The sequence below is a fragment of the Chlorocebus sabaeus genome, chromosome 12 (assembly GCF_047675955.1).
Source record: "Chlorocebus sabaeus isolate Y175 chromosome 12, mChlSab1.0.hap1, whole genome shotgun sequence".
NCBI lineage: Eukaryota > Metazoa > Chordata > Mammalia > Primates > Cercopithecidae > Chlorocebus > Chlorocebus sabaeus.
The window spans coordinates 42,186,186-42,199,693 of NC_132915.1; the positions used below are offsets into that span (position 1 = coordinate 42,186,186).

General features: G+C 36.0%; 1 protein-coding gene and 1 pseudogene across 1 annotated transcript in view; one reads left to right on the forward strand and one right to left on the reverse strand.

The window, feature by feature from the left end:
• Positions 1-2,164, forward strand: part of LURAP1L (leucine rich adaptor protein 1 like) — a 47,635-nt gene extending 45,471 nt beyond the window's left edge. The window contains exon 2 of the mRNA XM_007969242.3: positions 1,417-2,164. Coding sequence (XP_007967433.2) covers positions 1,417-1,791 — 375 coding nt within the window. The 3' untranslated portion in view covers positions 1,792-2,164. The remainder of the gene's footprint in view (positions 1-1,416) is intronic.
• Positions 2,165-9,689: 7,525 nt separating this feature from the next.
• LOC140713046 (histone-lysine N-methyltransferase SETMAR-like) lies at positions 9,690-11,031 on the reverse strand (annotated as a pseudogene).
• Between the last annotated feature and the right edge of the window lie 2,477 nt (positions 11,032-13,508).

Consider the following 13,508-nt stretch of genomic DNA (forward strand, 5'->3'; position numbering starts at 1 on the left):
CCATAGAGAATGTGACTAGGACCTCTAGTGGCCAAACATGGCCCTGCCAGGCTCTGGACTCAAGAGCCCTATCTCTTCTGTTTCAACAGAACAATCATGGGAGTTCTTACAGCACCACCTCCCCAAACACCACCTCTTGATATTACCAAATGTTTAGAGTAAACTGTGGGACCTATGAAGAGACTCTGCTGTGTGGCTGTGGAGATAGATATCCTGGAAGTAACTTAGATCTATCAGAAGGACCAAACACCTAGAAGGCACATAAGGGAGATCTCAGACCTTCCCAACATCTGATATCCCACTTCTGATTGGGGTGCCCTTGATATATCTGAAACAAATAGTCAGATCTACAGAAATATTTGTTCACTTCATCTCATAAATTGGATCAGCCTAGTGTATGACCATCCTTTGGATTCAGGGAATATTAGAGCAATTTGTTTCTTTTTTTTTTTTTTTTTTTTTTTTTTGAGACGGAGTCTCGCTCTGTCACCCAGGCTGGAGTGCAGTGGCCGGATCTCAGCTCACTGCAAGCTCCGCCTCCCGGGTTTACGCCATTCTCCTGCCTCAGCCTCCCGAGTAGCCGGGACTACAGGCGCCCGCCATCTCGCCCGGCTAGTTTTTTGTATTTTTTTAGTAGAGACGGGGTTTCACCGGGTTAGCCAGGATGGTCTCGATCTCCTGACCTCGTGATCCACCCGTCTCGGCCTCCCAAAGTGCTGGGATTACAGGCTTGAGCCACCGCGCCCGGCCGCAATTTGTTTCTTAAAAGCAAAAGCATTATTCAGCACTGTCTGTGTTAATATAGTCATTAAGAATACAGGCCTTTTTTTTGTACTCTTAACTCTTTTCTATAGATTTATCTTCTTCATCTGTAAAATGAAGACAAAAATAATAATACCTGTCACATAGTGTTATTATATTTTGCTAGTGAATGCGGTACTTTTATGATGACACTTGGCACATTATCACTCTATAATCAGAGGCTTTTAGAGTCTTCCATGAGCTGAGGATGACTCCTTAATTTCTTCACCTTCATTTTCTCCCCGCCCCTCAGGACTCACATATATACTACAATGTAAACATTAATAAACTTAATCTGGCCAAAGAGAAAATAAATTTTGTAGTAGAGAACTTGCCATTCAATATGATATGTTCAGGTCACTTGGTCAGGGTCAGGGATGCAGCAGGGGTTTTGTTGTACCTTTTGGAGCCTGATGCATCTGGCAGGAAGTGAGTTTTTTTATTACAACTCCTACCATCAGTCAGCAATTTTCAAACGTTCCTGAGATCCAGTCCACTTATATTTTTTTCTGTGAATTTAAAATTCTGAAATGCAGCAGAAAGTCCCCAAATGAATTTGAAGTCTTTCAAGAATGTAAAATAACTGGAATGTCTTTTTTCTCTCCTTCTCCATAGATTAACCTCAGAGCCACAGATGTCAGGCTCATGCGCCAGTTGCTTGTAATCAATGAGAGCATCGAGTCCATCAAGTGGATGATTGAAGAGAAAGCCACCATTACCAGCAGAGGCAGCAGCCTCAGTGGTAGCCTGTGCAGTTTGTTGGAGAGTCAGAGCACCTCCTTACGTGGCAGCTACAACAGCCTACACGATGGCAGTGATGGGCTGGATGGCATTTCCGTGGGAAGTTATCTGGACACATTGGCAGATGATGTCCCAGGCCATCAGACCCCTTCAGACTTGGACCAGTTCAGTGACAGCTCCCTAATAGAGGACCCACAGGCACTACACAAGCGTCCTAAATTGGATTCAGACTACTACTGCTTTGGCTAGTGACAGTTTTTTGCATGGGACTGGTGTGCAATTAACTTGTATTTATCCTTCTTCCTCCGCTGCTATATTTTTGGTGTGATTTTTATTTTAATAAGATGACTTTTTTAAAAGAAGCTGATTTTGAAACTGCTTAATGGTATTTCTGTTGCTCCTAATACTTCTCATCTGAACTGATTTATTTTCCTCTGTTATATCTCTATTTTTTTATTTATTACAATGATTTTCTCCCTTCTTTTACAGTAGCACAAACAAAGTAGGGGGAAAAGTATAAGCAATAATTATGTTTTTGCTTTTGTTTTCAGAGCAACGGGTCAGGGATTACAAGAAAAACTTTGCTAAATTTTACAATAAACCGAAGTCTGATAACAGTTAATTTTGTTGCTTGTGTTCTTAAATGATTTAAGGTTTCATCTTCTAGGAGACATTGAGATATATTACTGTTTGCATATCAGGTTGAACAAAATGCTTGGAACAAAATTAAGCATTATTTCTAGGCCACAACATTCTAGTGTATAATCAACAATACTGTTAGTCACACACGCCCACATGACAATCATTTGGAAGTCCCCAACTATACACAGTCTGTTCAACCAACTCACCCTTGTGTTGGTACTTTCGATTAACATTTTGTCATCAGTGATTCTAACTCAAATCATATGTTTATTTGTGTTATAATACATATTATTCTTCCAAATTTCAAAGAATAATTGAGATTAAGTATGGAGCCCATTCAAGGCAAAAATGTCCTAAAATTAATTGTATTTTGAGATTTTGTTGGCATTTACTTGTATGCATTTTGCAATTTTGATAGGATGTACAAATACTTAGATGCATACAAGCAGATGGATAGAAAGACAGATAAATATCCCGATAGTAGGGAAGCAGAATTGTTATTCATTTAAGAAGTCCAGTATGATATTTGTTCATCCTAGTATAAATAAATAATCTCTTAGTTTTCTGAAATAGAATATTTTAACTCACATAGAGAGTGGACATTTAGTTTTGATATAATGTTATTAATCCTCTGCATTTCTTTTATCTTGATAACTCCTAGTGAAGGAATCTAATTAAGATTTCATGCTGTTCTTTGTAATGATAAATGTTTCTGGACTAAACCCTCTACAATACAAATCAAAAAGTCTTCCTTCTTATAAGTGAGAAATGTCCATACCCGAAAAATATTTCACCCAAATTTCCTTTATTATTATATGCTTACTACACATGTCAAATTTATTGTTTGTTTCCAAGGCATATATTATTCAATTTCTAATTAAAATATATCAGGGCTTATATTTTGCACTGATCTTTTCCCATAAATTGCTTGATATAATCCTCATCACAACAGTCTCATAATGTGAGGATTGTCACCATCCTATGTTTGAGGAAATTGAGGCAAATAGAAGGCAGGCTACTGAGACAAGTCTCCCGGTAAGTGTCAAAGCTAGGATTTAACTTGCATCTGTCCTATTCCTAACAGTAAAACTCAATAACCTCTTTGGTAATTATTGATGTTAAATAACAAAATCGGAATGAGAAAGCAAATGTAAGTCTATAACAAAAATTAAAAATGTAACCAACCAATTTCAAACAGAAGATAATGAAATATGTAACCATATGTCTATAGCCTTCCAAGGAGAATATCCTCAACTACAGAGAAGTGGCAGGCAGCAAGAGTATGAGCCATCAAGGGTAAATTCTAACTTCTTTAAAACCCGCCCTTTGCCTTGAACAAGCCATGCACATGAAAGGCTATTTCTGTTCTCAGATCAGTTTCAGATCGTGAATACAATCTGGTAAATTTCTGTTACACTCTTCTCATGCAACCCACTTGCCCTGCTATATGTCCACCCCATGCCCTCTATAAATTTTCCCTCTGGAGAAAGGAAATGCAAAAAGCACAAGAGCATAATGTGGAAGAAGTGTCTGGAATAGGTTTAATTTATATATTGTATTTTAAGGAACCTATAATGAACATTGGCAGAACACTTGAGAACGTTTTTGGTTTTATAAGTTTCAATATTTTATATGCTTTATATTAATTCCAATATTTTTTGCAAGACAGCAAATATAGAGTCCATCATTTAAAAATATGGAATCACATGTAAGCCAACAAGTTTTTTAATAATTGATTTTACTAAAAGGAAGTCAATAAACAATTAAGCAACACTAACTATTAACATATTCATTGGTCTCAAGAGAGTGAGCGCATAGGAGTGCCTCATTTTTAACTGAAGAATCCCCGTAACTAATCTCTGACCTGGCTTACATGGAACCACATGGAAGCCAACAATTTTTTAATAATTGATTCTACCGAAAGGAAGGCAATAAACAATTAAGCAACACTAACCATTAACATATTCATTGGTGTCAAGAGAGTGAGTACATACGAGTGCCTCACTTTTAACTGAAGAATCCCCGTAACTAATCTCTGACCCAGACCATTTGATATTTGATCTCTGTCAGCACCAGAAGGAAAAGGAGTAAAAAGTTGTAGTATCTTTCAAACTATTCTACCTACACTGAGTGGTGTTTTCCCAGAGAAGATGGAATTTTCCTCAGTTACATTAATCTCTCAATTTTTATGGACTTGTTAGTCTTTTAATGGATGGAAAATAATTAGATGTAAGGAATTTAGACAAGCTAAAACTAGTACATTTTTGGAGTTTTGCAAATAAAGGAACTCTGGAAGACCCCTAGGAGTCTTAACTAAACTTCAAGGAAACAATGTTTATACTACCAGTCAGTCCCAAAGTACATAGTATAAAGTTTTAAGTATTCATCAACGTTTGGAAATGCAAAAAATATTATTTACAGTGGGTGGACTGTAAAGGTACTTGGAGCCCCACATATAATTGCATTCAGGCATTTGTTCCCCCAACTTCATAAAAACACAATCACCTCCATGAGGACAAAATAAACTTTTTTTAAAATTTTGTTTTGTTGAGACAAGGTATCACTGTGTGACCCAGGAAGAATACAGTGGCACCATCATGGCTCACTACAGCCTCCAACTCCTGGGTTCAAGCAATCCTCCCAAGTTAGCCTCTAGAGTAGCTGGAACCACAAGTATGGACCAGCATATCTGGCTAATTTTTCATTTTTTGTAAAGATGGAGTTTCACTACATTGCTGAGGCTGGTCTCGACCTCCTGGACTCAAGTGATCCTTTCACCTCTGGCTCCCAAACTGCTGGGATTACAGGCATGAGCCATCCTGCCCAACCAACAAATGATTATTAAGCCTAGCATAGTGGCACATGTCTGTTGTTCCAGCTACTCAGGAAGCTGAGATGGAAGGACTGCTTGAGCCCAGGAGTCTGAGTCCACCCTGAGCAACAAAGCAAGACCCTATTTCTAATAAAAATAAATATAGATCAAATAAAAGAAAACAAAATAAATGGTTATTTGAAGCTCCTCATCTTACTGATCTCACAATAGTTGACATATTTGATCACTCCTTTTTGAAAGAATGTCTTCATTTTTCTTCCAGGACAAGACTTTCCCCCATCCCCCAATGCCTGCATGTTTGCAGACTCCCCTGCTGGTTTCTCTTCATCTTTTCTGACCTCCAAAGGCAAGAGTGTACTTGGGCTCAATTCTCTTCCAAAATTGCTCCCCTGGAGAATCTATTCAGTTTCGTAGTTTTGAATGTCATATATGTGCTGAGATTTCTAAATGTATGTGTCTAGCCCCAATCTCTCCTCTACACTCCAGTCTCCCATGTCCACCTACCCCTGCAGCATCTCTATTTGGTGTCTGATAAGCATCTCAATCTGAACGTATCCAAAATGGAAATTTTGCTCATTTTGAAATCCTTCCCAGTGTAGTAAATGGTGCTTCCACTCATCAATTGCTCAGTTCAAAACCTTGAGGTCATTCTTAACTATTCTCTTTCCATTATACAACATCCATATCGTATGAGTTACGTTAGAAATATATCCAGAATGCTACAGATTCTCATCATCATCACCACTATCACTCTAATTCAAGCACCATTGCTTCTCTCTGAAACTACTGCAATAGCCTTGTCTTGTTTCCTTCCTCCCATCCCCACCTTCCTACCGTCAGTGTTCAGCACAGCAGAGTAATCTTCTAAGACACAAGTCAGATTTTACCAGCCCCTATTCAACCCTGTAATGAATTTCTATCCTCTTCAGAGTCTAGTCCAAATCTTTATTGTGGACTACAAAACCCCGTGGAATCTGCCATCCTTCTGCCTGACCTCATCTAGTACAACTCCCCTCCTCTCTCATTGTGAACCCTCATTTGCATCCTTGTTAGTTCTTACAAATCTCAAAACCCAAGCATGTTCCTATCTCAGAATCTTTGCATTTCTCGTTTCTTCTTTCTGAAATATTCCCCTAAATACACGTAAGTCTTGATTCCCTAGTTCTTTGTGGTCTCCAATCAAGTGGCCACTTGCCTGAAAGGACTTCTCCCAGAGTCTCCTGGCACTGTTTATCGTCCTTACCCTGGCTTATTTTTCTTCCTAACCCTTATCAGCATCTAACATTTTGGGGTGCACTTTCTGCCTCCCCACACTAGAATGAAAGGTCTGTGAGAGGAATAACTTTATTTTGTTCACCGCCATATCCCTCGGAACCCAGAAAAGTATCTGTCACATAGTAGATACCAAGTAAATCTTCTTTGACTAAAGCAATTATTACACATTTCCTGAGTGCCTTTTAGGTGCCAGGCAATAACTGTGCTAAGTCCTGGTGTTAGGAAGATGAAGAAGGTATGAAACCTGCCTCTGAGAGTTCATCTGTTTAGTACGTTTCTCTGATTGGAAGAATAACGGTCTCCACTCTCACCCCAAATATGTCCATTTCCTAAACTCTTGAACCTGTTAAATGGCAAAAGGGACATTGCAGATGTGATGGAGTTAAGGATCTTGAGATAGAAAGATGACGCTGGATTATCTGGATGGGCCCTATGAGAGAGAAGTAGGAGAGTCAGAGTAAAAAAGTGAGAGACAATGGAAGAGAGAAGTGAAGACATGCAAAATGATATATTGCTGGCTATGAGGGTAGAAGAAGAGGCCAGAGCCAAGGAATGCAAGCAGGGTACAGTTTCTATTTCTCAGCCTGAACTGCTGTATCAATCTTATGCTATTTCTATGTAATCACTGTTATCATTGTTCAAATATTTAGTAGAGAATTCCCATTAAACACTAAAACTCAAATATTCTCACCTATCATTGTTTTTATGTAACCCAAGGCCTGGTTGGGTCAAATCAGAGCTCTGGGATTGTTTCACATCTACCTGTATTTGAGTGCTAGTGACATTACAAATATGGTCCAAGTTTGCATTCTTTCAAGTCATCAACACTGTGTGCAGGGTCTGTTTTCCAATATGGGAGGAAGAACTGTCAGAGGCTGCATTATTTCACTCTTTACTAATGAAGGATCCTGTACCAATAGGAAAATGTATGCTTTCTTGAAGTTTTAGATTATTCTCAGAGTAATTTACTACAATTATTTTGACATCAGCCAAATGCACCTATAAATCAAACATACTTCCAGCTAGCAACTCTGCATTTTTTCACTCTCATGCAAAGGAATATTCCTTACTCTTTTATTGCTGATGCATTCCAGCTTCTTGTCACTTGGCCTTCCGCTGAAAGCAATTTCTCTGTGATTTTTATACAAAAGTATTAGTGAAGACTCCCTCAATCAATCCCTGAAAATTTTGTTCATCACAAAATAATGGACTGAAATTATTATATATACATATTCTGCTAAACCCTCAAAAATCTAGTTTTTTTTTAATTCAAAGATTGCATGGTGTTAGGTGTGGAAAGGGCTGCTACAGGACACGTGGAATAGTACAAATAAGGAAAATGAGGCATTCTTGGGCAACTTGTACCTTTGATAGACAATATGGCCATATTGTGTGTCTAAATTAAGCTTCAGTAAATTAAGCTTCAGAAAATCATCAGATCCACACTTGCAGCATAGAATGAGTGGCTCAAGATGTTTTAATGCAAAACAAAAATAATTTATTTTATTTAAAATACAATTGATGTAATATTAAAGGAAAAAGAATGACATTTAAGAAGTAAAATGGCATAATCATTAACTTGCAATTAAGGGATAATATAAACTATCAAGGCTTAGGGTTCAGGGTATCCCTGTTTTACCACTCATGATTATGTTTGAGTTAAGTAATTCTGGAATAAGTAACTTTGCTTATTTGTGCCTCAGTTTCCTCATTTGTAAAACGGACATAATGATATCTGCCTCATAAAATTGATGGAGAATTAATATTTAGAAAGTGCTTGAAATGTAACCTAGTACACAGAAACACTTAATACCTTATGTTATTATCATTATAATAAACAATCAAGTAATCTGTTTTATATCTAAGAAGGAAGAAATTAAGACTAGCTCATCATAGTGCATATAATTTAAGTATACATACTGTTGTGTGACCAATCCAATAACTTGTCAATCTCTCTGGAAAATATCTTCCATAAAGCCTGCAGAAATAAAATAGTTACATTTTCAGCCCCTTAGTTGCTAACCATGGCCATAGGACAAAGTTTTGCCCAATAAACTATAAGCAGAACTCTGAGAGAGGTTTCTGGAAAACGTTTGCTGACTTTGAGCTGTCTATATAAGCCATTCTTGAGCTAACAATATTTTGAGATTTTCACATCCTTATTTCCTATGGCAGTTGTAAACTCTTGCAGGAAAAAAATGTTTAAAGTGCAACTTGCATTTTAGTACTGTTAATACACAGTGCTAGCAGTGAATTAAACAAACGAAATACAGTTGTTTTTATTCCATCCTCAATGTTACCATAACACAGCTAATTGATATGGAGACTTTTTTAAAAAAGCAAAACAAGCTTTCACCTTTACAGTACATGCTTTAGAATAATAGGTCTTCAGAATGATGACACTATGCTAAATTCAGCTTGTTTTCTTTAATTTACTTTCTGGACACCTACAAAAGTGCATAGAGAATTCTTTAGACATGATGACTTTGTAAAGCATTGTTAATTTGCTGTCTCAAATTTCACTTGGAGCTATGTTTTAAAAAGAGGAAAGAAATATTTATATAATGTGTCACTTTCTTCTTTTAGATAACTTACAAATATACCACCAGTTAAATGATAATGTCTTACTTTGATAGATTTATTATAGATACAAAAACAAAGCCAATATTAATAGGAGTAGAGTTTTAAATGGAGCTATACCTGACCTACTTTTTCCTACTAGGTTTGTCAAATCAATCAGTGAGACAATAATAGGTGACAAAATGATGGCTGGTGATACTATTTATAGTATACATATCACTTACCATAGAGATTATTTTGATTGAATAGATGTTCAAAATAATTTATCAAAAATCTGTCATGATTCTATCTTATTCCAAATTTGTACTACTGATAAAACTTTAAAATACTAAAATCCTTGTAGATTTCATTGGCATGGTTCTAGGCAAAAATATCTGCCAGCATTCAGAGTGAAGGTCTTCATCAAATTGAGGGCTAAGTCTCCCTCTTGAGTTCATGACAGGCACAATGTGAATACTCCCAAATTCCAAGACCAGTAGATCTACGAAAATGACTGCAATCTAATGTAGTGTGTCCCAAGATGGCTGACTAATTAGAAAAAGTGAAAACTTTGAGCCTTTCAGAGAATTTGCAAAGTTAGACAAGATGGGTCCATTAAACACTATTTTGAAAAAATGAAAATATTACAGTAAAAATGTTATTCTTTTTCTATTTAGTTTTCTATTTTGATGAGGAACATATATGGACTCACAGGTCTTGAAGGTCTTAAGAATTCAAGTTTGAGGTTTTGCTCTGGAACGGGGACCAGAAAAACAAATGACATACAGTTTTCACCACAAGTTTTTCATAATTTTTATCACTACATCTGATACCTGATCCACTGATATGTGATCCACTGTTATCTTAAGAGTACTATGAAGAAATCCAAATTGCCAATTGCTGGTGTCGCCATTATTTGGTACCTGGGAATTACTTGGTTTTGAGTTGAACAATTCAATTTTATATTAACACTGTAATCCATTATTTCTTGTAGTGATGCAAATACTTCCACATTCTTCCATTCCACCCTTGTGTTTCTAATTATGATAGTCTACCCTACTTCATATTTCACATATTAGGTTAGTGCAAAAGTAATTGTGTTTTCGGGCCGTGAATCTGAAATCATTATTATAACTAGGCTCAAACACATATTTGTTAATCAAAATAGGAACCATTACAATCAACAGATTTTTGCCAATGAGAAATAAGTTTGTTTATTCCTGTAGCATAAAAATCCATGCTTTGGGATTCGACAAACTCTTGGAAAGCATTTTCTGTACCCTTCTGGTTGTGGAAGCATTTTCCCTGCAAAAAGTTGTCTAGGTGTTTGAGAAGTGGTAGTCAGTTGGTGAGAGGTTGGGCATGTATGTCAAAACCTCATAGCTCAATTCCTTCCACTTTTGAAGGGTTGGTTGTGTGACTTGTGGTTGGGTGTTGTCATTAAGAAGAACTGGGCCTTTTTTGTTGACCAATGCCAGCTGCAGGTATTGCAGTTGTTGGTGAAGCTCATTGATTTGCTGAGTATACATCTCAGATGTAATGGTTTCACCAGGATTCAGAAAGCTGCAGTGGATCAGACTGGCAGCAGACCACCAAACAGTAACCATGACTTTTTGGGGGTGCAAGTTTGGCTTTGGGAAGTGCTTTAGAGCTTCTTTTCAGTCCAGCCACTGAGCTGGTCATTGCTGGTTGTTGTATAAAATCCATTAAAATCACTGCACATCACAATCAGGTCAAGAAATGATTCATCCTTGTTGCATAGAATAAGAAAAGAAGACACTTCAAAACGATGATTCTTTGGATTTTCACTCAGCTCATGAAGCACCCCACTCTTTGAGCTTTTTCACCTTTCCAATTCACTTCAAAAGGCACATGACCATAGAGTGGCCGATGTTAAGTTCTTTGGCAACTTCTTGCGTAGTTGTAAGAGGATCAGCTTCCATGATTGCTTTCAATGGGTCGTTGTCAACTTCTGATGGCCGGCCACTGTGCTCCTCATCTTCAAGACCCTCGTCTCCTTTGCGAAACTTCTTGAACCACCACTGCACTGTAAGTTCATTAGCAGTTTCTGGGCCAAATGCATTGTTGATGTTGCAAGATATCTCTGCTACTTTATGACCCATTTTGAACTCAAATAAGAAAATCGCTCAAATTTGCTTTTTGTCTAACATCATTTCCATAGTCTAAAATAAACAGCAAGTAATAAGTAATTATCAAAACAAACAAAAACTGAGAAACGCCCATTAAAATTATGTATAAGATAATCACATTTATTTAAGAATGTATTCCAATATCAAATGGCAAATTCCAACAATGTAAAAACAGCAATTACTTTCCCACACACCTAATAGATTCATTTGGAAGCAAGGACCTCAAAATATTTTTAATGTAAAATGTTTCTTTAGTCACATTTATTCTGTAGTTCTATACTCTAATGTAATCCCTTTAAGGACTTTCTGTTGCAGAATCATCTTCTTACCTTGGAGGTCAATCCTACAACTTCATCTGCCCAGTATCAGCTTTTTGCAATGTAAGATCATTCTTCCTTCTCAATGAGAGGGGCAAAAAGACTCAAAATGTCATAAAGATTTAAGAAATGAAACAGATAACCAAACTTTTACTAAAGATTTTATTAGTAACAAACATCAATAATAAGGGCAATGATACAAAAAGTTATGCAAAACTACAAATCATGCTCAACAGCCAGTAACCAGAGACCAGAAAGATCAGAAAAAGGTCACATTGGTGAGGACATGAGGATACAAAGATAAAAGTGAGTAATCTTGATAAAGGAACACAGGGAAAGAAGTCTAAGTTCAAACGGAGACAAAGAGTAAACTCTTATCTACTAACGTCAGACAGTTCTAAAGACCAGCAGAGGCATGGCTCATGAGCAGGTCAAGCTAGATTAATGAGCCAGGGAAAGGCAAATATCCACTGTTCCCACCACGAATGTTAATCTCCCTATTTTCTGAGTATGTTCTCAGAATACTACATTGATGTCATCACTTTTTCTTCTCCATGCTCAAGAATGTCCTTCTCTCAGTTCTCTATCATCCAAATCCATTTATCTTTGAAGATCTATCTTCTCCAGGTAGCAGTCGGCTTTTCTCTAAACCTATAATATTCATTGATTGTACCATATGCTTTGGTACTTAAGAATTTGCTCTATTATGATGTGAGAATGTGTGTGTGTGTTTACTCTCAAATTGCTTACACATAAATTTTAGTTTCTCATTGTCTATATCTCATAATATTCACTGTCAGTATATGTCCAACAGATATTTCTAGAATTAAATTAATTGAATTTATTTTTTAAGACCTACCAAAAAATAAAAGTAACTTCCCTGCCATCAAAAACAATAGAAAAAAGTATTCATACCATATTATTATTATTGCTATTTATTTATTACTATTATTTAAATTGTATTATTTTATATATTGCCATTATTTAAAATGTTTAAATTATCACAAAAACTATTATTTAAATTGCTTTTGCTATATGGTAAAAAATATGAGAGCAAAAATAAAAGGTAGCAAACAAAAACATTAGGAAGTTATATAATATTTTGACTAGAAAAGCCAACTACCAAATTAAAATTTTTAGATTAATAAAAGCATTAATCAAATGAATAGATGAATATTTTTAAAAATCTGTAGTTTTGTTATATGTCATCGTCATTTGAGAGACATGACAGGATCCCATTCACAATAAGAAAAAATACATAAAATATTTAAGAGTAATTGCAACAATAAATGAATTTTACCTACCTGAAAAAAGCAATAGACCTTTCCAAAATACAAAATATACAATTTGGAAAAAATCAAATATATTGTAAGAAGTTAAATTTTTCTCATTAATTTATATTTAATGAAAGAAAGAAAGTAAAATAGATTGTTGTAGAAGAAAAAAGGAATAAATAAATCAGTTTTCAATTTCACCTGGCTAGAAGACCAAGCAAAAATATGAGAGTATCTATTCAGCAAAGGAAGAATAAAGAAAAATTTCCTATGTGATAATAAACCCTTTTAGACCTATAGTAATTAAAACAATGTGTTGTTGGAACAAAAATAGATCTCTTAGAATAGAATAGATTATATTTTTATATTATATATAAAGATTATATATAAATATTTAATGTTTATAAAATAAGTGCCTGAAAACAATAAGGAAAATAGTTTATTCAACAGTATTGACACAATGTGTTAGAAATCTAAAGACAAAATATGTATTTTTGTTGTCGTTGTTGTTTTTTATTTTGAGACAGAGTCTCACTGTCACCAGGCTGCAGTGTAGTGGTGCAATCTCAGCTCACTGCAACCTCTGCCTCCCAGGTTCAAGCAATTTTCCTGCCTCAGCCCCCTGAGTAGCTGGGACTACAGGCATGCACTACCATGCCCAAGTAATTTTTGTATTTTTAATAGAGACGGGGTTTCACCATGTTGGCCAGGATGATCTCAATCTCTTGACGTTGTGATTTGCCCGCCTTGGCCTCCCAAAGTGTTGGGATTACAGGCGTGAGCCACCAAGCCCAGCTGGAAATCTGTTTTAGACTCACAATTTACATGATAAACCAAAATAAATCCCATGTGTATTAAATTGTTACTTTTTAAAATAACTATAAGAAAACTAGAGAAGACATTTAGTTTTAAACAT